General features: G+C 41.3%; 1 protein-coding gene across 1 annotated transcript; it reads left to right on the top strand.

Moving 5' to 3' along the window:
- Positions 1-3,121: 3,121 nt before the first annotated feature.
- drd4a (dopamine receptor D4a) lies at positions 3,122-21,629 on the top strand. Its single transcript, XM_049573056.1, has 4 exons — positions 3,122-3,581; positions 8,110-8,222; positions 17,330-17,919; positions 21,197-21,629. The coding sequence occupies exons 1-4, from the start codon at positions 3,330-3,332 to the stop codon at positions 21,409-21,411; spliced, it is 1,170 nt and encodes a 389-aa protein (XP_049429013.1). The 5' UTR covers positions 3,122-3,329; the 3' UTR covers positions 21,412-21,629.
- The last annotated feature ends 3,979 nt before the right edge of the window (positions 21,630-25,608 follow it).

Below are 25,608 nucleotides of genomic sequence, written 5' to 3'. Positions count from 1 at the left end.
CTGCTGTTAACAGTAAGATTAGACTCATGTCAAGCCACACCAGCTCAGTACATCAAATACTGCGCTAAGATTATAATATGCTAAGTGTTATCTGCATGGTTTAAGGTGTTTTGAATGGGTAAAATAATATATACCTAATACCATTATGAGCATACCTGAATTTTCATCTTAACTGAGAAACTAAGGATATTTAAGAGGCTCTCATGTTATTTGTCAAATTTAAAAGGGTTTTGCTTTTTAAAAATAATTTATCCATTAAAAAATACCTTAATATTTTATAATCCATTGATTCATTAATTACTAGATTTAGGTGCATTTGCTAAAGATTTAAAATTTCATTTATTTACACTGTAGAATAATGATGTAATTAAGATATTTCTAATGACAGCTTCAGGAGACAATTAATGCACAAATCCTCACACTCCACAGTTTAAGGACTTTTTTAAGACATAAAAACTCCCAACCAGCCACTGATAAAAGAACATAACACCCATGTCTTAATTCATACCTTAAAATGACCTTAATTTTTCAATTAAGGTAAAGATTCAGGGCTAGGTACATACACTTTACTTGAGTATTTTTGGTATATGATACATTCGGTTGCTACTACGTTTATTTACAGCAGATAAAGTATGATTTATTATGAGGCCTATATATAAGACTACCCAGCAGTATAAAAAGTAAAGTTCCACCTTCATCAGTCACAACATTAAAGGGATTCAGGTTTTTTGAAGTGGGGTTGTATGAAGTACTTATCCATAGTCAGTGTGTTACCTACAGTAGATGGTGGTCAACGCACCCACAGAGAAGTGGGCTGGAGCTCTGCCTCTGAGGCTCAGCAACAAAATGTATTTTAGCCACTTAAAAAAAAAATCAATATCAGTTTAAGTGTACGCTATATTGAGAGTGTTGTTACAGCTTCACCTTTCCACCAGACAGCAATTTCTTAAGTGGGATCTGTACTGGTGTGTCAGAGTCTACACTGCTGTGAGCATTTATACTTGTGTGGTGGTGTGTCTGTGCCGCTCTGCAGTTACACCTTCAAAACGCTAGTGAGCGGCAGTGTTTCTGTGAAGTGCTGTAAAGTTTAGTTGATTCAAAACACACATTAAGCACACATTAAACACACGTTAAACACACATTAAACACACGTTAAACACACATTAAACTCACATTAAACACACATTAAACATGGCTTAATAGAGACAGTTTCAAACACAAGTACACAAATCAGCTTCACTATAACTCGCAGCATTCACAGACAAACACTTGTCTTTATCTGGACACATTTTCCCCACAAATACAACATGCTAACGTTATTAGCACAAGTCTATGGTATTTTACATTGTATAAATTAGCATAGCGGCTAGCAGACTTTTCCTCTACTCATATGAAGCCAGGGACAACAGCAACATTTAACAAAGGTAACGTTACAAAAATCGGCTCCATTACAGCTCACAAGGTTCACTGACAAAACAACTGTCTTGTACTAAACACGTTTTCCAAACAAATACAACATGCTAACATTATTAGCACAAGCCTATGGTATTTTACATTGTATAAATTAGCTTAGCAATGAGCGCAGTTCCTTTGCTCATATGAAGCCAGGATAAATCACACACAGGACTTAAAATGCTGCTCTGTTGAGGTTTTATTGTCTTCACAATTTATTGTTTCTTATCTGTGAAATTAAAGTAAATAAAAGCTTTGTCTCCACTGAGGGAAATGGTTTCAGCTTACAAACATAGACAGGAGGTCTGCGTCGCTGTGACGTGTAGTTACATTTTTGGGAAGGTGCACGTCAGGCAATGGTGTAGGGTATGGTGTCGATTTGATGCAGAATTATAAATCTTATGGGGAATTGATTCCATTATGGCGCCTTCTTCAAACCCAGACTCCATCGAGAAAAACAGCAATTTAAAGTGCACGTACTTTACTCCTTTTCAACAAATGTAAATAGGTTACAGAGGTCCCAAAACATGTCTCCAGTCCTGGATTTCAGCATGCCCATAAACCTCTCTGTTTCAGCCCTGCTCAGAAAAGGTTGTTCGTGTGTCTGTAGCTTTTAATGCAAATGAGCTGTGTCTGACCACGCCCCTCTGAAAGGGGGTGTGGCTTGAGCTGAGCCCTGTGGGGCAGGAGCTGCTGGTCTTCCAGGCATCACTCAGTTAGTGTGCTTGTGTTCTTATGTGACTTTGGTGTTTAAAGTGTTTATTTCAGGTTCACTAAAGTCACATAACAATAGCCAAATTGTTGTTTTTTACAGTGTCTGACTGAGAGTAATGATGTCATTTTGGCGACATTAAAAAAATGGTGGTTAAATAAATACAAAATACAGCCATTTAAATGTGTATGCCCGTTCCTTAAGCCAATATAAAAACCATAAGTCCTCCCAGTGTTTAAAAAATGATTTGACATGCCTCCCTTTTTTTGCACCACTCCCCCAGTAAGTAACGAACAGTCCCTTACTTGAATAAAATAAGTAAAAGTGGTAATAATGCTGCTCTAAAGAGGAAAAACACACCGGATTCTGGTTAATATTATTTTACAGGTACTATACTATAATGTGTTTCACCGTTTCTGCGCCTCCGTGACACATTCACTGTCCTGTTTTTAATTACGGTAGGACTAACTGTTTAATAAAGTTGTGGATATTTTTTGCAGCGGTCGCTCCTCTCCCCACACACACACACACACACACACACACACGGACGGACGGACGGACACACAGACAGATGGACAAACTGTCTGCAGCTCAAGGACTGAAGGACACCGTAAAGCGCAGCTGATAAGCGGCTTTAATCGTCTAATTTGGCCCCGGTGGCCTTTAGCAGGCTGCAGGTAAACACACCGGGGCTGAAACACACGCAGTCCGACGCGGTGTGACCGCAGAGGCTCTCCGGCTGCTCGTCACTCTGCAACTTGAGCCTCTGAACAGTGGAGATGGATTTCCCCTCAACTTTCTGAGGATTTAAGGATTTTAATGCGCTTTTGACTGATTCCGACTCAAATGTTTTCTCTCAGGAGGACAACCGGAACTTTATCAGCACCTGTTTAATTATTATGAGTTAAAGCTTTGGATGTCTGTTTTATTTTTTGTAAATAAGACCAAACTCCACCTGTCTCCATCCTGCTTTTACGCGGAGGGTTTTTTGCGTAACGTGCGCACCGGAGCGCTCCAGAGCTCCACTGTAGAGTCTGTTAGAGTCTCCGTGTCACCATGATGAGGCCACAGAGCGGGGACCAGAGTCCGGCCCGGCCTTCATGAGAGCCCGCTGGCCGCTCTGCTGTGGCTCGGACCGGGACGGAGCGGAGGAGCCGCGGCGGAGATGGCGGCCAACGTGAGCGCGGTGGCGGTGGGGGAGGAGGCGGCTGCGGCGGCCGCGCGGGGACACAACCTGCCGGCTCTGCTGTTCGGGGTGCTGCTGATCGTGGTGATCATCTGCGGGAACCTGCTGGTGTGTCTGAGCGTGTTCACCGAGAAGGCGCTGAAGACCACCACCAACTACTTCATCGTCAGTCTCGCGGTGGCGGATCTGATGCTCGCGGTGCTCGTGCTGCCGCTCTTTGTCTACTCGGAGGTGAGAACAACCGACACACACACTGCGCCTTAGTCTGAGCTCAGGTGAGACACTTTTTGCTCTCAGTGTTTACCCCTCAGCTGTCTGCAGAGCTGCAGGGCCCCCCGACTGTCTCAGGGGCCCCACAGAGTCAGGGCCCAGCTGCGGCATGTAATGGATGTAGTGTCACAAAAAACTCTTAAAATAAACTTTAAACCCAAATTCACACCTAAATTTAAAGTAAAGTGGCAACCACAGAACCCATTTGTCAATTACTTCAGAAACCCCTTTAAAAAACCCTTTATCTAAGCAGATTTCAGGGGCCCACAGAGTCAGGGTCCAGATGCAGTAGGTGTAATGTAAGATAAACACCTTAAAATACCAAAAGAACCCTCAATTTACTCCCAAGGTCACAACTAACCTTACCTTAGACAAAGGCAACCACAGACATCATTTGTCAACCCCTTTAAAAAACCCTTTATCTAAGCAAAGCTGCAGGGACCCTCGGCTTGTAAAGGGGCCCCACAGAGTCCTGATGCCACAGGTGTAATGGATACCGGATTTTACCATATAACCAAAAACCCTAAATCAAACCAAACAATTTAAACAAAGGTAGCAACCAGAGATCTCAATTGTCCATTAACTTAGAGAAGAAATAAACCCCTTTAAAAAAAACCTTTACTTAACCAAAGCTGCCGGCCCCCCCCCCCCCCCCCCGTCTGTTTCATGGGCCCCACAGACTCAGGGTCCAGCTGCAGCAAGTGTAATGTAAAAAAAAAAAATTAAAATAAACCTTTAATTTACTCTGAAATCACACCTTCGTTAAAACAAAGGTAGCAACAAGAGACCCCTGCTGTCCATTAATTTATTAAAGTGATAAAACCCCTTAAAAACCCCTTTGACTAAGCAAAGCTGCAGGGGCCCCCATCTGTTTCAGGGGCCCCACAGAGTCAGGGTCCAGATGCAGCAAGTGTAATGTAACAAAAACCCTTAAAATACCCCAAATAACCCTTAATTTACCGCCTTAATCACATCAAACACCTTAATTTAAACTAGGTGACAACCACAGACCTCTGTCCATTTATTAAGAAAAGCGATAAAACCCCTTAAAATCACTCTATCTAAGCAGACCTGCAGGGACCTGTTTAAGGGGCACCACAGTCCAGATGCCACAAGTGTAATGGAGTCCGGATTTTACCATGTAACACACACACACACACACACAAATCTTAAAATACGTCAAATAATCCTGAATTTACTGCCAAACATGTGACTTTAAACAAAGGCAGCAACCTATTGTCCAATAATTTAGAAAAGCAATATAACCCCTTAAAAACCCCTTTACCTAAGCAGCCCTTGACTGTTTCAGGGGCCCCACAGAGTCAGAGTCCAGATGCAGCAGAATGTAAGAAAAACACCCTAAAATACCCAAATAATCCTGAATTTACCCCCAAATTCACACCAAACACCTTAATTTAAACTAGGTGGCAACAACAGACCCATTAATTTAGAAACACCATAAAGCCCCTTACCCCCTCCATCTAAACAGAGCTGAAGGGAGCCCCGACTGTTTCAGGGGCCCCACAGAGTCCAGACGCAACAGGTGTAATTTACCAAAATAAAAATACCCAAATAAGATACCAAAATAACCCTCAGTTTACTCCCAAAATCACACCTAACACCTTAATTTAAACTAGGTGGAAACCACAGACCCCAACAGTTCATTAATTTAGAAAAGCAATACAACCCCTTTATCTAAGGGTTGCTCTACTTTTCCCTTAATTAACACATCAGTTTGAAATATTTAACAAGCCCATTACTTATAATTTTTATGTCATTTTTAAGGTGTTATTGGGGCATATAACAGATTGTTCAGAGCCCATGATTATCACATTAGGTAGATTTTAAGGGGCACAAGACTTTCCCCTTAATTTACATATTAGTTGCTCTTAAGAACGTTGAAGTACTATGTATTAAAGACTATCAAATTGATTTTTAGAGGTTTTAAGGGTTTAAAACATTTTGGAATCAACCAAAAAGCATGAATACCACCCCAAAAAAGAATATTTTGAGATATAAAGTAAAGGATGTCTTAAATGTCTTTAGTTCAGAGGTTGGTTAGAGGTTTTAAACCTCAAAAAATCCCTTTAATCATGCAGATAAATCATTAAAACCTGCCGTGCCACAAGTTATTTGTCCATTAAATATACCGTAGTATAAATATTATTGTATTGAATGAGTAGATTAAGGTATTTTGAGGTAGAATATTAAGGGATTCAGTTTCATATGAAGATTTGGCTGCAGAGGAAAACAACAGGTACATTTTCATCTCCGGACCTTTAGTTCTCACAGCTCAGGTCTTTACTGAGAAAATTTCTGTTAGCTGAGAAAGCAAAATTAAAAACATAAAAATTCATGAGAAGGTGACAAGGTAAAGAGGAGATAACACTGAGCTGAGTGTGAACAAAGAGAGCGCTCACTGTGTGTTAGAATTAAGAGTACATTTTGCACACGGGGTCCATAGAAACTGATGCACCTTGTGTTCCATGTTTGCTGAGACGGATTTGAGTTAATGAAAGTTTGATTAAACATTAAGAAACATGTCAAATACAATTAGAATATATAAGAAGCCCCGCCCACTCCCATGACATCACCGTGACACCAAGATCCCATATTTGATATTATTTACTCAGGATTTCTAAATTGATTAATTATACATATATATGTATATATAAACATATAGAGATGTTTTTGTTTTTTGGGTTTGTTTTTTCTTTAACTTGGTGAAAACACAGTTGTTATTTGTTCCTATCGATCTCCGCCGACACTGACGGAGACAGGAAGTCATCTTTTATCCATAAAATCTACCTTAAATCCTTAAATAACCTTCTGAACACCTGACCTGTACAGTGGTCGTCCTGACACAGTCAGTCTTTGTTCATCAGAGAACAACAGACAAACACAGTCTGTACATTCCTCCTGAGGTCAGGCTGCGGGGGTCAAAGGTCAGCCGAGGGGCCTCACAGTTCACAAAACAATAAAAACGAGTCCATGTTTGTCAGTTAGTGTCGAACCTTTTGTCTTCTGCTTCGATTTATCCATTCATCGTGTTGTTTCCTCCTCACAGGACATCTTTTGTTTCTTTTGTAATATAAACTGTTTTTGTTTTTATCGTCTCAACAAACATTTCACTACAAATATTTAACTAATTAACTTATTATACATTTATAATATAATATATAAGAAGTATTATTAAGGCCAAAGTACAAGTAACTCAGTGAACAGATTAAGGGATGTTTTATTTAGATTTATGCCTCTGGGGTGAATTAAGGAATTTAAAAGTAACAGTAATGAATCAATTCTGCCATGAATCATTTTAGAAGGTATTTTTATTTATTTATTTATTTGTTTTATTATGTGTTTATATGCACAGAAGTTTATGTATTCAAATTATTCAAATTTGTATTTTTGTATTAAACACATTTTATTTTCTTTTTTTAATTTATGTTATTTTATTTGTTAATTTGTGCTTTCATTACAATGTTATGCATTTATCTTTTATGTTATATACATGTGTATTTTGTTAATTTCATATGTATCATTTATTTATTCATGTAATATATTTGTGTTCATATTTTATTTATTAACATTTTATATTTATTGCATTATTTTATATTTTTTATTATTTTTCTTTCTTAATTTATTATTTTGCTCATGTGCACATTTATGTATTTATTAACTTTTGCATTAATATACTATTGTTTCTATTTTTCAGATTTGGAATGCACTATATTATACTTTATTAATGTTATTTTATTTGCTAATTTCTGCTTTTATTACATTTTTTATGCATTTATTCATTTTATATATTTATATGTTTAGTTTTATACATTTGTATGTTTACAGACTATTTATTCATTTTTTATTTTCCTGTTTAAAATTCATTCATTCATTTCATGTAAGTGTGCATTTTGTTGTTTATTAACATTTGTATTTATTCATTATTATTTTATATTTGTATGATTGTTATTTGTTTATCTTTATCACTTTTGTGCATTAATGTGTTAACTGTTTTGCATTCATATATTGTTATATGTATATATTTCAGGTTTTTAAGTATTTATATTTAATTTATTTCTTTGTGTTGTTTTTGTGCATTTTAATTATTTGTTCTCTTATTAAATTATGTATAGGATATTTTTCTTTTATAGGCTTCATCTGTATATATCTCAATTTTTTATATTAGGATTTTTATCTACTTGTATCTAATTAATATATCAGTTTAATATATATGTGTGGTCACTGCTTCTTTGCAGTGTCGTCTCTGATGTGTTTACATGTACAGGTGAACATCAACATGTCAATGCAGATGATTTATAGAATTTTAATTAAAGTTAAACAACATAAATAGTATCTACACAGTCGAGAACACTGGTCACATGGTGTGTATATGTGTGTGTGTGTGTGTGTGTGTGTGTGTGTGTGTGTGTGTACAGTTTGTATGTTAATGTAAATGAGTGAACGTACTAAGCGTGTTTGCTTCTTCCAGTTCCAGGACGGCGTGTGGACCCTCAGCACCACTGTCTGTGACGGCCTGATGACCATGGACGTGATGCTGTGCACCGCCTCCATCTTTAACCTCTGCGCCATCAGCATCGACAGGTCAGTGCTCACCTGTACAGGTACACACAACAGGTACACAGTGGGCAGTCTGTGTGAAAACAGGATTTGAACGTTGATGTCGGTCGTCATCCAGCTGACCTTTGACCTGCTGCAAAACTTGAACTGATTTGATCCAGTCAGTGGTGGAAGAGGTGTTCAGATGTTTTAGATACACAGTCGGTTACAAGTCCTGCGTTTGAAGTCCAACTTGATACCTGCTATACGCAGTGTGTCACCCCCCCCCCCCTCTGAAACCAAACGTACATCCTCGCCAACTCTGGAACCAAAACACAAACAAACGATTAAAAAAAATCAGTGCAGACATTCCTTATAAAAAAAAATCCAGCAGCTGTCGAGACATTTCACTTAAAAGCACAACTTAGAGTTTCATGGTGGCGTTAGAGGAACAGTCGGGACCGTCAGCGCTGTGAGGACTCACCATCAGATGACTTTGACTGTCTACATCAAGTTTCAGGGACAGGCTTACTGACTGCGATCATGAGATATTTATGATTCTGATTACATTTGCTAATGATCGTTTCAGACAGCAGTAGGGCTGCGGCCATAAACCTGTCTCAGGGTCATGCCGCCAGATAAAAGTTGATGGTTGTCATACTGTGTACATTTGCTTATCTACGATTACTGGACAGAGAATCTTTCTTTATTTGAGTTATTTTTAAAGGGGAGACTTTACACAAACGTCCATCAACAAAACTGTTTCAGGTTTAAATTACAGTGTTTGTATTCCTTTAAGGGTCATTCTGACTGATAACAATATAAATTCTTTAATATTGTGACACCATGAAAATCTCATACCGTTGCAACCCTAGACAGCAGTGCATGGTTCCCTGTCATCAGCTAGCAATTTTTATTTATTTATTTTTATCAGTAGGGTATATTGGTGGGACATTTGGGATGTATCCCCCCAGTATATAAAATAACTACTGCCTTGATAACACAACAAACAAAGTGACTGAGGCAGCAGTAGACGAGCAGCTCCCACGTTCTGCGAGATGAAATTACTGTCTCTGTTAATGGAGTCTGGCTGTACAGTGAGCGATATAATGGCTTCAGTTTCCTGTCAGAGATCGCTGTGTGACGGCAGGGTTAAGCAGTGAAAATACTCTAAATATAGTATAATTTAGGAGTTTTTTTTCTTTGTTGCTCTTCCCATTCACCGCAATACATTGCTTAGCTTTTATACTGATAGTCCTCCATGCTTCTCCGACCTGGCGGTGTGCTGACTGTACGTAATACACTGACTATGGATAAGCACCTCATAAGATCCCTTTAAAGTGCATTTCTTCACCCACAACACCTGAAAACTACCCAGGTGTTTGTAATGCCTCCGCACCAGCAACGGCCCCGTTATGTTAACGGGTCGTCTGTACATCTGGAAGTCTGTCCCATTCTTGTGACCCAACATCTCAAGAACTCCTTGAGAGTATATTTCTTAAAATTTGGCACAAAAGTCCACTTGGACGTAAGAATGAACTGATCAGAATTTGGTGGTCAAAGGTCAAGGTCAATGCCACTGTGACCTCATCTGTTGCATTCTCGTGAACACAGAATCACAAGAGAGAACAGCACAAGGGATTTTCTTCGATTTTGGCACAAATTTCCACTTGGACTCAAGAATTAACTGATCAGAATTTTGTGGTCAAAGGACAAAGGTCAAGGTCGCTGTGACCTTATCTGTCTCATTCTTTTGAGCGTGATATCTCAAGAACACCATGAGGGAATTTCTTGATATTTGGCACAGACATCTACTTTGTCTAAACGATGAACTGATTAGAACTTGGTGGTCAAACATCAAGGTCACTGTGACCTCACTCATCACTTTATGCTTTATTTCAGGGCTGGTTGGCAAACAAACTTGTCTGTCTCACTGGTGAACACAATATCTCATGAAGGCCTTGAGGGAGTTTCCTCAAATTTAGCACGAACGTCCACTTGGACTCAAGAATGAGCAGATTAGAATTTGGTGGTCAGAGGTCACAATGACCTCACAAAATATGTTGTCCATAACTCACGAATTCATTGGCTAATTATGACAGAACTTCATACAAATGTCTAACGGTATAAAATAATGAAGTGATGACATTTTATATCTAAAAGGTCAAAGGTCAACTTCACTGTGACATCATCATGTTCTGCATAAAACACTTTTCTGGACATTATTCAGTGTCATATCTCAGGAACAGAAGGGGAGACATTTGGTCAGATACTGAATTGGTGACTCTAATCTTGAAACTGTGCTGATTGTGTAGATCTTCTGTGTGTGAAGCATCCATGTTTTTGAAACTTGACGGGTTCGCAGAGACAAACAACTGTGAGGTGGCAACTGTAGTCTGTTAGAGTGAATTTCCTTCAGCTGAAGGAGATGCAGATGATTTGGATGCAGCTCTGCAGCACAAACAAACCCTGGAACTCCTGCAGCAACATCAGAGGAAACTCTGCAGTGATGAAAAGGAAGAGGTCAAAGTTCTGCCGTTACTCACAGTCCCTGTGTCATAACTGGAGCTTTAAATTGGCCTTGGGTCGGGGTCAACCGCCTGATTAATCAAACCAGAGCCTTTAAGACGCCATCTGAAGGTCGTCAGGGTCAGACAGTCACACCACACTTTACTCTCATGGAAATATGACGATGACCTTTCTGCCCGTTTCCTGTAAAAGCCCCAAATGAATAAAAATCAGAACAATTTGAAGCCCTAAATGAAGGAATACGTGTGCGGTGATGAAGTGACCGCTTCGCTCGGCGCTCATTAGTTTGATGTAATGAGATTATCTGAACTCTCGGCTGATGTTGAGGGATGAAACTCTGAGCTGAAAACCCAGAGCTGCTCCTCAAATCTGATGTCCCAACTCCAGATAAATGTGATTACATGAGAGAGTGATGGAGGCAGTGAGGCTAACGTGGACTGATGGTGATGATCTGAAGCTTTCTGGAGCAGCCGGCAGCAGTTCGAGGTCTAAGAGTCTGAATTATTCAACAGAGTGGGCAGGAAACAGATCCTGGAGGTCTGCAGAGACTCCACCTGTCCTCAGGCCTCTGGTCTCTGTAGGTTTGATGGTTTTAAGAGCAAACTGACTGATGAGCTGCTGTCATTCAGGGATGGATTACTGAACAGGACCAGGGGCCATAGGGCTTGGGGGGGGCTGAGCCAGACTGTTATTGATATTCCTTGTTTTGGAAATTCAGAGAGGTCAGTCACAAGCATGACTTCTGTCCTCATCACATGTTTTTGCTAATGATCATGATCTAAGTCCTTTGAAGGAATATTTTTAGATTGATTGATGGTTGATCTCATGCCTCACCACTATAGATGAAGCTGCAGCCTGAAACCAGTTAGCTTGGCATTAAGACTGGACACAGGGGAAACTACGTCTCAACCAAGTGACAACCTCAGGGGCTGCAGAAAGTACCGTCCAGCCAACCAGCAGGGTATCATAGCAGTTTGAAAGGTTCCATTTGGCCGTGTTACAAACTGACACCGCCGGGCAGTGAATAATACCACTGCGAAAGGTGGCTTTTGGCATTGGTGTATAATGCCAAATTCACTTATGCACAGTTAAGTGGAGCTACAGTTGGACTACTGTCCTTGTCCCAGTATACAAGCACAGACGGGGAATCGATTTAATGCCTGAAGTATGCCGGACTCTGCTATGATAGGTGGAGATATGCCCCCTTTTTAATCTTATAAGTAGTGAGCTCGGTCTCACTCTGAAGTCGTTGATATCCAGTGCTTGGGCAGTGACTTGCGGCATCAGAAACCAAAAGAAAAAGGCGTCCTTTAACATTGGCACAAAGATGGCATTAGGGCAAAATGTGGCAGTACAAAGACAAAATTTAAAGTGGCGAAAGCCCGACTGGGGCAGGCGGGAGGGGTGGTTAATGCGTCCAACAAACACAGACTTTCACCTGAGAGAGCGGTGTTTGTGTCCCATAAGATTCTAAAGCCAAACCTTCTTTTTTACTGAATCCAACCATGTGTGTTTGTTGTTGAAGGAAAAAAAAACATCAATTTGTGGTGTTGTACTAACATTGCGCTTTTATTTTGAAAGAGACTGTATGTAAATGTAAAATTTCCTGTGAAAACGGAAGTGTATTTTGAAAACAGACAATGCATGTAACAGATCTGACACGGTGTCCAAGATATTCAACAACCAACACACCCAGGGTACCTTGGACGTCATATGTGGACGACTTGAAAAGATCATGAACTAGGGGTGTCCCCGACTAAGAATTTTCATAGTCGAATCTGATTTGACAGATTTTTCCTTTAGCCGACTAACCGTCGAATCATGTTGTTTTCCCCCTCACTGATTAATGAGCTCATTTGCGTCAGTGTCCGCTCCAGAGAAAAGAGCTAAAACACCCAAATAAACAAATTTAATTCTTCAGTTGGCATAATAAGATAATAATAATAAAAGTAAAATGGTTATCATTTTATCTTTATTCCTTTCACTTCATCAAGTTGTGATGCTCTAGATGAGCGCAGATGCGCTGCAGCCTCATCGATGTCTTTAACAGGAGTCGTTCCTGACTCATCAGAACGTGCCATTTCATTCACAAATAAACATCCAAAAACATCATCAAAAGGTTTAGAAACAGTTTTCCTTCTTTCTGACTTCAAGTTACTTCATTAATCAACTCAGATTCATACAAGTTCATCCACACGGACCGTGCGTCACCGCTCTCAATTGTTTGGCCACGTCGGACAAAAAGTAGCCAAATAAATAATCAGAGATTATCAAGAAAACAATCAGCGGTGAAATTCGTTTCAAGACACTTCAGGTAGACGAATAATCCTTCAAAAAAGTTTGATTTGAGAGCACATACCTCCTCCTAAGTGTTTGTTTATGCGCTCCGCCACCGTAAATCACCGTAGGCCTCGATGCTGCTCTGATGGTCCTGCAGCGCACTCACTCACCTCAGCTTATTTGGATCGAGCAACTGGGTGATTTATTCATGCGTAGTAATGATTATGCCTACTGATTAAACACATGCGTCATTTTCAATTTTTTATTAACAGAAATTAGGCTGATGTTTATATCAAATAGGCTATATATCATGAATTACTAGAAAACAAATAGATTCTCTGTCAAATCAAGATGCTCAGCAGCAGTGAGCACCCCCATATAGTCAGAATGGTACGGTCTTGTTTCATAACCACATTTTGCGACGATTCGACGGCAAAGACTGGCAGTCGAATCAGACTTCTCCAAATCGAATCATCGACTATTCGGGGTCACCCCTACCATGAACAAACGTCAATATGTGGCGAGGTCGGCGTGAGAATGTGTGGTAGTATTGGACCTTTTTCCAGTTGACCCTTTACGTCACAGACCAAACAATCGAGCATCCAGCTGTTGCGCCACTTTTTGGAACCCATCTGTGTATTTTAAGATATTTAACTCTTTCAGCTGACACAGCATGAACAGCGTCTCCTCGTCCGTCCAAAAAGTCACAGCTCTGGATGTAGATTTCTCCATGTTGTTACCGGCTTCTTCTTCTTCTCTTACACATTTAATGCTATTGGACTTCCGGGTCAAAGCCCGGGACGGAAACTGTGGAGCATGCTCAGAGCGCCTCGGCCAGTTTGGGTCAGATTGACTGTATACATGCAGGAGTCACATGATCTGGGTGTGTTAGTCCCACTGTGAGAAATTCAATTTAGTATGATTTCAGTTGGACTAACATGTTTACATTGATTTTCTCTGACAAGCTTCAGCCTGCTCCTCCAAACTGAGGTCGTGCCGATCGCCATCTACTGTATGTTATATACTGTATATGGATAAATACCTCATACAACCCCACTCCAAAAAATCTGAACCATCCCTTTAATGTGTAACCACCTCTCTTGTGTATTTTTGTCCGTGCTCATACTGTTAGATCTCTTGTACACAGGTCACTTTAAAAACACGTTTTGATGTCAGTCACACTGCCTATTTAAAGAAGGAATCTGATAAACAGCTAAGGACATTTTGACCCATCAAAAACGAGTCACATTAACATTGTTAGTTCTGGCTGTGAAAGGTGAAAGTGTCTGCTGTAAAAATAAAAGCTCTGTGAATCGGATTCATTTGGGAACGATGAAGAAAGAGGAGTGCTCTGATTCTGTCAAGACTCAGGTTAATAAGATTTATTTAGACTGAAAAACAACCGTCAGAGGTTGGAGGTGTTTGTATGATGAAGCGTGGATGCTGTTGTTATTGTGGTTATTTCTGTTTTTATTTTCCTTTTTTATTATTTATTTTTTTATTATTTGTTTATTATTTTACTTCTTTCTTTAATTTATTAGCTGTTGTTTCTTTGTTTGTTTTAACCAGCACATTTAGCTGCATTTGTTTAAAGTTATTACTACAATTATTATTCTTTTTAATTTAATTTAATTAAGTACAAAGGCGATTGATTTTTGGCATGTAAAATCACACAGGACTATCATTATTATTATTGTTGTGATCATTTTTGTTATAATGTGAAGCATGAAGACTTAGAGATAGGGGAGCTCGGAGTAGAGCCGCTGCTCCTTCAGGTCGAAAGGGGTCAGTTGAGGTGGTTCAGGCATCTGATCAGGATCCTCCTGGGTGCCTCCTGTTAGAGGTGTTTCAGGCATGTCTAACTGGTGGGAGGCACTGGGGCAGACCCAGAACACACTGGAGGAATTATACATCTCATCTGGCCTGGGAACACCAATGTCAAACCAATGTCAACGTCGTTTCCTCACCATAACAAAGTAGTGATTTTGGAAATCACCGCATCTTTCCCTGAACCAAACCAAGTTGTTTTGTGTCTAAACCTAACCGAACCTTAATGAAGCCGATTTATTTTTCAACAGTGATTTAAAAGGCGCAGACAAAAGATGTCGTCCTGCTGATAAGGCCATGAGATCATAAAATACATCTTTGTGTCAGTTTGGAGGACATGGCGACCTGATCGGCAAGAAAAATGTTGCCATCCATCACATTTTCATGTTATTATGTGGAGGATACATTTAAACTGCATTTCGTCACATAACAACAGTACAATGATTAACATGTGGTTAGGTTAAGGCACAAAATCCATATGGTAAGATAAGAAATGATCATGTTTTGGCTTAAATTACTCACTTTTTGTGGCACCATCCCAACAGGAAAAGCATCTGCTTATTGTGGCACTATCCTGGCAGGTAACGCAACGATGTCTTGGTATGTCAGCCGCTTTTTGTAGTACTGTTCTGTAGGGCTGTCACTTTCTGGTCAACTGTTTGGTCATTAAGCTCTTGTCCGACCATTGGTCCTTGGTCATTGGTTGGACGCTCGCTGGTGTTACTTTAACAGGGCCGTGTGTCCATTAAAGCTACAGCAGATAATGTTGGAGAGCTAGCAAGATTTAAAAGCGGCACCTCCTCTAAGCTCCGCCCCCTCCTCCCCCTCCCGTCAGTGCTCCATCCAAAGCCACGGTCCCACAAACTTGAACGCGCATCCTTCAGCCAGCAGGGCAGAGGAGAGCCGAGTAAAATAACAAATCCCCCAGAAGCAAACAAATAATTACCTGTCCAACAGAAAGACAGCAACCTCTGCATCACTTTTCAGGCCCTTCAGCTCCCTCAGTTGTCTCCACCGTTCAAAAGCTGCAGCGATGTTGACGTCTGGTTTGTCCTCACGCTTTATCCAAAGCCTTTTTCATCGCAGCCTTTTCTGCCTCCGACTTTCTTTTCTCAGCCTGTTTAGCGGGGCGAGCCGTTACAAGTAACGCTGGAAGTGGTACTTTTGGCTGCATTTTCTCTGCCATTGTTCTAGGGCTGTACCCAAATATTCGGATATTCGAATATTTGTTTCTATGGGTAGGTGTTCGTTATGAAAATTTGGTATTCGATATTCGTTTTTTTAATTTACTTATTTTTAAACTTTTTTTTTTTTTTTTTTTTTTTACATTTTTTTTGGTGCTAAATGTAGTCTTTTTGTTGTTGGTAAATGTAGGTTATCAATAAAAATCAAAACTTTTCAATTGCATTGTTAAATATGTGAAAATATAGTACAGCCTACCAACTGAGCTTGTGCGCACAGCACGCTTGAGCGCATCCGTCTGAGGCTGTGGATCAATGCCAAGTTTTACCACTTTATCACTATTCCCTCTAACTTGTAGCTGTTTTTTCGTTATCTTTTGAATTTAATATGAATTATGGAACCGTTTTTGTCAACGTTTGTTCCCCCCATTTTGTACAATAAATTATTGTTTAAAGTTTCAACAAGTTTCTTTTGGAGTGTGTTTTGAAAACGGCCGTGGACTGTCACCTGCTCAACACATCAGTACCTTCGGATGCCATGACAGTAATAGCCAATAATGTCAAAATATCATTTACAGACCGATTTAACAGACGATCACTGCTGCCCGACCCGCAGGTCCATTTGCGGGTCCCGCGGGTTACGGGTCGACCCGTGCATCACTACTCAGCTCAGTCTATAAAGGCTGTACACACAACAGTAAGGCTATAGACATTATATTGTATTCAGGCCGGCAGAACCAGCAGCACATCGGCTCTACAGTGCACGGCACTGCTGATTAACCATTTTATTGCAGCACAGAGTGTCTGCCAGCAACCAATTACTTGCAGAGGCTTCCTACAACTTGTTTCAGCAGTTCCGATTTAATCAGAAGACACATTAAACAGGATGACTAGCCAATGTGAAAATCCAAAGAAAGCACAGAATAATGTACTGAAGGAAACTGTTGTGCCATCACATTTTTTTGTGGTTTGAGAGCAAAGATCTGGTCGCCACTGTGCAAAACTCCGCAATACAATTAGGTCCAAAAAAACCCCGGAAGAGTGCTTTGCAAGGAGTCTTTGAAAGGAGCCGAGCCTGCCTAAAAATATCTATATTACCGGGATGTGCTTTGTTCACACCGTGGCTGTAGTGAGTGCTGTAGCCTCTGGGAGCATGGTGTCAGACTCTATGTTGTTGTTTCTGAAGAACAGAGCAAGTTAAAACTTATTGTTTACAACAAAGTGTCATCAACACGAACATGACGATCATTACAAATTAATTTCACTAATACATTTCTTTCCACAGGCTTTCAGTTTGTGACTTGCAAATTGTAAACTTTCTCTCACTTGTTGCAGGTTCATCGCCGTGTTAATCCCTCTCAACTACAACAGGAAGCACGTGGACCTGCGGCAGGCGGTGCTGCTGTCGGCCACCTGGATCATGGCCCTGGCGGTGGCCTCGCCCATCATGTTCGGGATCAACAACGTGGCGGGCCGTGACCCCACTGAGTGTAAACTAGAGAACAACGACTACGTCCTGTACTCGTCCGTGTGCTCCTTCTTCATCCCGTGTCCCATCATGCTGCTGCTGTACTGCGGCATGTTCCGCGGCCTGCGGCGCTGGGAGGAGGCGCGTAAAGCCAAGCTGAAGAACAGCATCCAGGCCTGCCGCAAGCTGCAGGAGGCTGCTGCCTCACTGCCGCCACTGGCCTCGCTTCCTCCACCGCTGCCACCCATCATAGAGAGGGAAATGACAGATAACCCAGAAGAACCGTCCACCTTCCCGTCAACAGACAAGCCCTTCAACTCGTCAGAGCTCAAAGATGGCCCCCTGCCGACCGTCAGCTTCGCAGAGATCAAGTTCAACCCCGATCCTCGCAGGAGGAAGAGGGCCAAGATCAACAGCCGAGAGAGGAAGGCCATGAAGGTGCTTCCTGTCGTTGTGGGTGAGTTCACTTCAACTCAACTCCAGTCTCTCCATCATAAATTAAAAACAATATGAACTGTTTTATTTTAATCACAGCATAGTCTACTTAAAGGTCCAGTGTGTCGGATTTAGGGGGATAAACTGGCAGAAACTGAATATAATATATTAAGTATGTTTTCTTTAGTGTATGATCTCCTGAAAATGAGAATTGTTGTGTTTTTGTTACCTTCGATTGAGGCGTTTACATCTACACAGGGAGCAGGTCCTTGTCTAAAGAGGTCGCCATGTTGCACTGCCGTGTTTCTACAGTAGCCCAGAATGGACAAACCAAACTCTGGCTCTAGAAAAGGCCATTCACATTTTCACACTAGCCACTGTAGTTAGCAGCCTCTCCGTGATGAGCCGAACAGTGTCGGAAAGACACTAGTACACCAATGTTAAACTGCATTATTTAGGGGTTTTTACCGGTTTCAATCACCTGGTCTGTTTGTTTTAGAGAGGAAGAGGTCTCTGCAGATAATTCAGCTCCTGAGCGATGAACACCGAATGGAAAGTTTCAGCTGGTTGCAACCTGCAGTCCTCACTGCTAGATGCCAATAAATCCCCTGAATCTGACACACTGCTCCTTTAACTGCTCAGAACTGTAATATTAACACAAGCTCACCACAGTTTATTATGATGGATTTTTATAGAGCAGCCATGTTTAGAAATCAGACTATGGAACTGCACAAAGCCGACCAAACTGTCTGACCTGCCAGAAATCCATCCGATTGTCCAGCAGCCAGACTGATGATTGATCAGGCTTTTAAATCAGTCGTAATAACCGTCCTCAAACTGAACATCAAACAATGGCTGATCTGGGGGAAATTCGGCCAGATTCTAAAATTAGCCAGGGCCTTAATCCGAACATTGTCTGCCTGGCTTAACACGTCCTGGACAAGTTGGTCCACTGAACTCACAGATACGAAACTGATATCAGCTCCTGGTATAAACAGCGAACAAGGTGACCCCTCGAAAGGTCAGATTATTAGAGTTTAATGGCTGTAATCTAACTTCAGTGTGACGTGTCAGTGAGTTCTGCATCACAGCCCAACACTGACCGCCCTGATTCAGCTTCATCAGAAAGAACCTGAAACCTTATTAAATTCTTTATACTACTATTAAGTAAGGAAGTTTGGATTCCCTACTTTGCTGCCTTCAGCCAAACAGTCACGTTTGGTCTCACATGGAACAAACTAAAGCTCATAGTTATCACAATGTTACAAAGGACTGAGTTAAACATTATCCATCCATCCGCCTTCATGAAAGGTGATATCATGAGCACTGCAGGTGCCTGAACGCCTCGCCTCCACCTCTGATGTCTGTTCAGAGGCTGCAGGTGCCTGAACGCCTCACCTCCACCTCTGATGTCTGTTCAGAGGCACTAACACATCAGTTAGAAAAGGTCGTCCTATTAATAGCAGTCAGTGTTGGTTCTAATGCGTAGAAGTGCTTCCCTTTAGCACACAGCAGCTAATCCTGCAGCTCCTTAATCTGAAATCCAATTATTACGTAAAGCTTGGTCAGACACGATTTTCAGTGTACGGGCAGTTCACATGAACCTCTGCTTCATCAGCTCGCCTGACAGTTCAGGTGGCAACTTCAGAGCAGGGATCGACAGTATAAAGACGATTATCTGCAAGTTGTCTGACCAGTTAAATATTTTGTATAAAATAAACTGATCTGGTTTCTGCAGGAAGAGATGTTGAACCAAAGTCAAGGTAAAAGTAGACTTGTCTGGTGTTATAGTTTTCTATACTGGAATGTTCTGACAGCTCTGTCCACCTGCTGTCAGTAAATTACACTCAACTGCCACTGAGCTACCCGTGTGAAAGGGACATGAGGTGATCACCTACATTACAAGGTCACCACTGTATAGGTGGATGTAATAGATGTGGAGGTATGTAGGTTTGTAGGAAAGTTGTTTGGGTCATAGGTAGAGAAATAGGTTTGGTATGTAGGTAGGTAGATTTGGAGGTAGAATTGCTGCATAGATATCAAGTTGGTAGGCTGTTAGACTGGTAGGTTGATGAAGTCTTAGGTAGAAAGGTAAGTTATGTTTGTTAAATAAGTAAGTTGGTTGGTAGGTAAAGCTCTGCCTCATTCGCTCATCTGAATAAGAAGCAAGGTGGCAGATCAATAGGTGGGTAGATTGGTGGTTAGTAGGTGGTAATTGGTTGGTAGGTACATCGGTAGGTGTGTGTGATGGTAGATAAACTGATATGTAAGTGGTAAGTTGGTGTATTGGTAGAAAAGTTCGGAGGTTTTAAAGTAGATTTTGGTCGGTATTGGTACTATGATAGAAAAATGAAGTTCTGCCTCATTTGCTCAAATATCAAAATCGGCCAACATACTTTTTCTTATTTTGCGATTTTCTTATTTTGCAAGTTGGTCGGCTGGTGGGTGAATCAGGCTGTTAGACTGCTGGGTTGATAAACTCTGATTTGGGTATGTTGGTAGTTTGTTAAATAAGTAAGTTGGTTGGCAGGTAAAGCTCTGCCTCATTAGCTCATCTGAAGCAAGGTGGTGGATTGATTAGGTTTGTAGGTAGGCTGATTGGGTGGCTATTGTTTGGTAGGTGTGAAGGTTTGTGGGATGGCAGATAAACTATATGTAAATGATAAGTTGGTAGATTGGTAGGTAGATTTTGGTAAGTAAGGGCATTTCCACGTATAGTCCACAAGCCGAACTCAGTCCTCTTAAAGTGGACTAAAAAGTGGACCAACACAAAAGGGACGTGTTGCGTCTGTGTTGTGTGTTTGTGTTCACATTGTCAGTTCATTTAAAAGAGGACTCAGTCCTATTTCTGTTCGCGCTGTAGCCTGTATATAATAAATATTGATATAGTTTTGTTTTTTCGTTGATGTGGTACTGCAGTGCGGTTATGAAGCCCCTTGCTTTCAGATGAACTTAAACTGGAGGAAAACCTTAGTATTTCTGTGCTGTAGACCGTTGCTGCTCTACATTCCACATCTGGAGACGCGCAGTATCTTCCGTGGACCAAACTACTCCTCATCCTGCATCCTTGCAAGCGTTACAGGCCGACATAGTTTGATCTGGTTTTTTTTAAAGGCGTTCCAGGTCAACAGCATGTGATCTAGAGGGCTATTTAAACGGCAAAGAGCAAAGTGACCCTGAAGCTCTTTGTGTTCACAAGGCACAGGTTAAGTGAACCACACTGCGGACTTGAAGCGAACTGAACTCAGACCACCTTTCTGTCGTACTGTAGACAAACTCTTCTTCTCCTCTTCCGGCAGGTGCCTTCCTGTTCTGCTGGACTCCCTTCTTTGTCCTCCACACGATGCGAGCTCGCTGTCAGGACTGCCACGTCCCACCGGCCCTGATGAGCGTGGTGACGTGGCTCGGCTACGTCAACAGCGCTATCAACCCTGTCATCTACACTGTCTTCAACACAGAGTTCAGGAACTTCTTCAAAAAGGTCCTGCACCGCTGCTGCTCCAAGAACGCCTGATGAGGACGCCACCGCCGCCGCTGCCGCATGGACGATTTTCCTGCTGCAGGAGACGCTGCACTGTTGATTTAGTGTCTGTGTCCGCCACCATCGTTTCCGTCCTCTGTGAGGTTTTTATTTTTCTACGTTTGACGACAGCAAAGTTTGTTTGAGCTTCATGTTTCCTGTGAAGGAACAAACTGTTCAGAGGATCAGCAACACGTCTACATCACACAACCGACAAGGACTGATTTTATATGTTGAAATTCATCTTTTCAGAATAAAAGTTTTCACAAAATAACCTTGACGTCTGTGTGTTTGTGGAAAAAACAACAGAGGTCTGTAGCTGATTTTGTTTGTGGTCGAATCAAACAGATCATCAGCCGTTTAGAAACTGGTGCTTATATCCAGTTTTTAAGCGCATACTCACCTGTCTGCAGCGTTATACTCAAGTATTTTACTTTTGTACCAGTTCAAGGTACTTGTACTTTACTTGAGTATTTCCAGTTTTTCATCCTCTTCCTGTCCAGTGAAAACCATGTATCTCCAGATGTGTTGATGCTGAATGTTTGTGATGAACTGAAGGATGAAGTGTTCCTTTGTGAGTTGAGAAATTTCTTCTCTTTCTCGAAGAAGCAGTGTGTAGGATTTAGTGCCATCTAGTGGTGAGGATTGCAGAATGCAACCAACTGAAACTTCTCCCTTGTGCTAAATATGAACTCCCATTTAGGGCCCAGACACACCAAACTAACTTCAAAGATCTAGCGGCAATGAAAGCCAATTGTTGCATCGCCTCATGTTGTCTGTGTCTCGGCCAAAAAGTTGCACATGAACACACTGTAAAGGTTAACGCTGATGGCCAACCAGCACATACGTTTTGCGCCTATGTGAGAGGAAATAACTCTCCACACCAGCAGACGGCAGTCGTCCATAATCGTCATTCAAAAAAGGAAATTGGAAGACCGCCTTGAGGCTAGTTAGCCAGTTATTGCATTACCAACATAATCCAGTGTTAACAGACCAGAGCATATTTGCTGTGCGCCAGTGAACAATAACACAAACCATCAGGGGACGTTTCTGCTGTAGAGCTCAGTGGATAAAGAAAAATTATCTTACCTGATGTAACAAGTTTGTTTTCTTGTCTCACTCTCTCTGGACTTTAGTTTGTTGTTTACTGTCCTCACTTCCATTTCTCTTCTCATGCGCTGAGTTGAACTGCCAATCAGAGTGATTTCATTCACCATCAGGCTCTGCTGACGATTCAACACGATAGTCGAGGGGCAACAGTGGGGGACCCATCGCACCAACTAGGATTCCTTTAGACTTCATTGTTCAGGAGGTTTTTATCAGGAGCCAAATTATCTCCTCCTCTCCAAAACAAACACCACAGTGATTTAAACCACTAAAAATGTTGAATAAAGCAGTTTCAAAGTTTAAAAAAATCAGTGTTTTTCGAAGCTGCTCTTCACAGAGTGGCTACTAACTACAGTGGCCGGTGCAAAAATGTGAATGTCCCTCTCTAGAGTCAGTGTTTGGTTTGTCCATTCTGGGCTACTGTAGAAACATGGCGGTGCAACATGGCGATCTCCGTGGTCGAGGACCTGGGGTCTCATTTATAAAACAATGCTTAGGGATCCATACCAAAACTGCATGTACAGACAAAATCCAAAAATGGTGTGCACCAAAAAAATATTAGAGAATTTCTACCCTCTGGCTTCAACCTCACCATGTGAAACGCCAAATTCCCGTCTCCAAAATGTTCCTAAGCATGAGTCAACGTTTCTCCCATCAAATCTGTTTTTATAGATCACAACTTTTGCACCTTAATGAAGCATCTTAACAGTGGGGTATTGGTACTTTTGCTAAAGTAAAAGATTTACTTAAGTAAAAGATCTCAATACATCTCCCACCTCTGCTGAAGATACACGTCTCTCCTGCAGAGTAAGGCGGACAATTTTATATAATCTGTTCCCTAAACTGTATATATGTACTTTTGTTCCCTGAATTTAGTTTTAAGGCACTGCCCTAAAAAAGCACCAACCGGTGGGGAAGTGCTGTCTGAAGGATAAACTCAGAGAACTAAAGTCTCTTTGTTACTGACGGTCTGTGAGTGTCAGACTTCATGATCAGGGATGAAATTCAGCCAGCACACAGTATGAAACCAACACATCCAAAGCTCATTAATAATCTACGTCAGAGCTGCAGCTCAGCGTATTCCAGACCAGAGTCCAGAGTGACCAGAGTCCCTGCAGGATCTGGACCTGCACAAAGTCAACTGAAGGTCGTTGAAGTTTGATGATTCAAAGTCTGAGACAACAAACAGACGTGAAGCTTTAAAAGCTTCTCAGCAGATTTCAGTGGAGTCAAAAATCTCCTGAGGACAAACTGACAGCAACAATACACACACACACACACACAGACACACACTTCTGATGCCGCTGGTGTTTCTATTAGATCATTTAAAACTTTTAGTCCCGCCTCCTGCAGAGGGAGCTTGTGGTGTTTTCTGCAAAAAACAACTCTTTGTCAAACTAAAGTATTGATTAACCATTTTTTATTTTCCAGGGGTGGAAAACCTTCACAAAGTCACACACTGAGTTGGATTGGATCCTTTGGCGGGCCACGTGTTTGACACCCCTGCCTTAGAAGGTCTTTTCGTACGACAAAACACTGAAAATGACTTCTTAGGCGTAACTTTCAGAAACTGAAAACGCACTAAAATAGCACCAGCTATGGCTACGCCTATACTCGGTGAATCTGGGGTCAAGCTGTGGTTGCATTACCAAACCAGCACTGTTGCTGTGGTAGTGACCTGTCAACAGACGGCACCCCCTGTCACTCAAAGCTGCCACGCCCTTAATTATGCATTATTTAAGCCTTAATAAAACAAGTGAGTTATATAAAAATTCAGCCCCCATACAGTGGTCATAACTATTTAACGTTACTTACAGAGACCAAACTGTTTTTGCACCAGGCTGTAAACATGTTTATTTCTGCTGTAAAGTTTTAACGTGGAGGTCTTTGGGGATGGAGCCAGCCTCTAGTGGCCATTAGAGGAACTGCAGTTTTTGGCATTTCATGTGGTTTAATGTTTCAGCCCGGGGGGGTTGCTGCTTGGTTTTGGGATCTCATTAAGTACCATGTCAGAATAACACTCTGAGATGTGATGGAGTAAAAGCAGAAAGTAGTATAAAATGGAAATATTCATGTAAAGTACAAGAACCTCAAAACTGTACTGAGTAGGCTTCTTGAGTTCACGTACTGCCATAAAAGATGCTTTCCTAACAGGCTTCCACTTGAAGAGATGAGAGATAAAATCCTGGGTCTATGTTTTGTGTAGACATGTATTCTAAGGTTTACCTTAGGTTGATGAGACCTCAGCAATCTGAGTTATAAAACCAGAGAATTATACACACTTTGGAAGATACACACTCGATTTGTCAGACTTTAAATGTCTAAACAGCCACAGCTTTATCCTCCATCAGCGTCTACATTACGCTGAAGTTTCCTACATTTACAGTTCAGGTGACGGGGCGATTAATGGAGGACATGTCTGGTCCTTCACTGTCAGCGAGCGGCAGCAGACAGCTGAGCGCCGCTGGGACCGAGACGCAGCAGAATTAAATGCCATCAGGTCTGAGGTGATCCATCAGGAGTCGCTCTGACAGATCACCTGACTGCTGACTGGCACAAATATTAAAAACTGAACTCTGTCTTCAGCTGCTAAACACAGAAAACTCAATATAAAGGCATGTAATATAAAAAGAATAAAAATGTGAAACAGAATAAACAGAAATCTGTCTGCAGGTGGAGCGACGCTCGAGGAGCTTTACCTCCGAGACTCGAGCTGGTTAAAAATATAATCTGTATTTCATTAATAACTTAAGTCATTAAGCATGTGAGGAGATGAATGAGGACAGACGTCTCCTCTGAATCCTGCTGACAGACGTCCTGAATAGAGTCAGAAGGAAATTGTCTGATGGAAAACAGGAGTTGATTTAATGTCCTGTTTGTAATGACTATAAATCTGTGAAGAAGCTGATTCATGATCCTAAAAAAATGTAGATAAACTTCTTCATTCATCATCTGTGAGTGACTGGTTATTTATTTATTTGCTCAGGCTCACTGGAGGGGAAACGTGTCAGAAATATCATTTGAACTGGCTTTGATGAATCTGACACACAAGGCCAAAAGTACGTGGACAGCCAAACTTTCCAG

This window comes from Epinephelus fuscoguttatus, linkage group LG4 (genome assembly GCF_011397635.1).
Source record: "Epinephelus fuscoguttatus linkage group LG4, E.fuscoguttatus.final_Chr_v1".
Classification (NCBI taxonomy): domain Eukaryota; kingdom Metazoa; phylum Chordata; class Actinopteri; order Perciformes; family Serranidae; genus Epinephelus; species Epinephelus fuscoguttatus.
The sequence above is the reverse complement of the archived record's forward strand: the minus strand, read 5'-3'. Positions and strand labels throughout refer to the sequence as shown.

What these genes read in the sequence shown, in the direction of transcription:
- drd4a (XM_049573056.1), top strand. Translation starts at nt 3,330, where the DNA reads ATGGCGGCCAACGTGAGCGCGGTGGCGGTGGGGGAGGAGGCGGCTGCG. An exon ending in CGCTCTTTGTCTACTCGGAG is followed by an intron (nt 3,582 to 8,109) that starts GTGAGAACAACC and finishes TGCTTCTTCCAG; the next exon opens with TTCCAGGACGGCGTGTGGAC. An exon ending in GGTGCTTCCTGTCGTTGTGG is followed by an intron (nt 17,920 to 21,196) that starts GTGAGTTCACTT and finishes CTCTTCCGGCAG; the next exon opens with GTGCCTTCCTGTTCTGCTGG.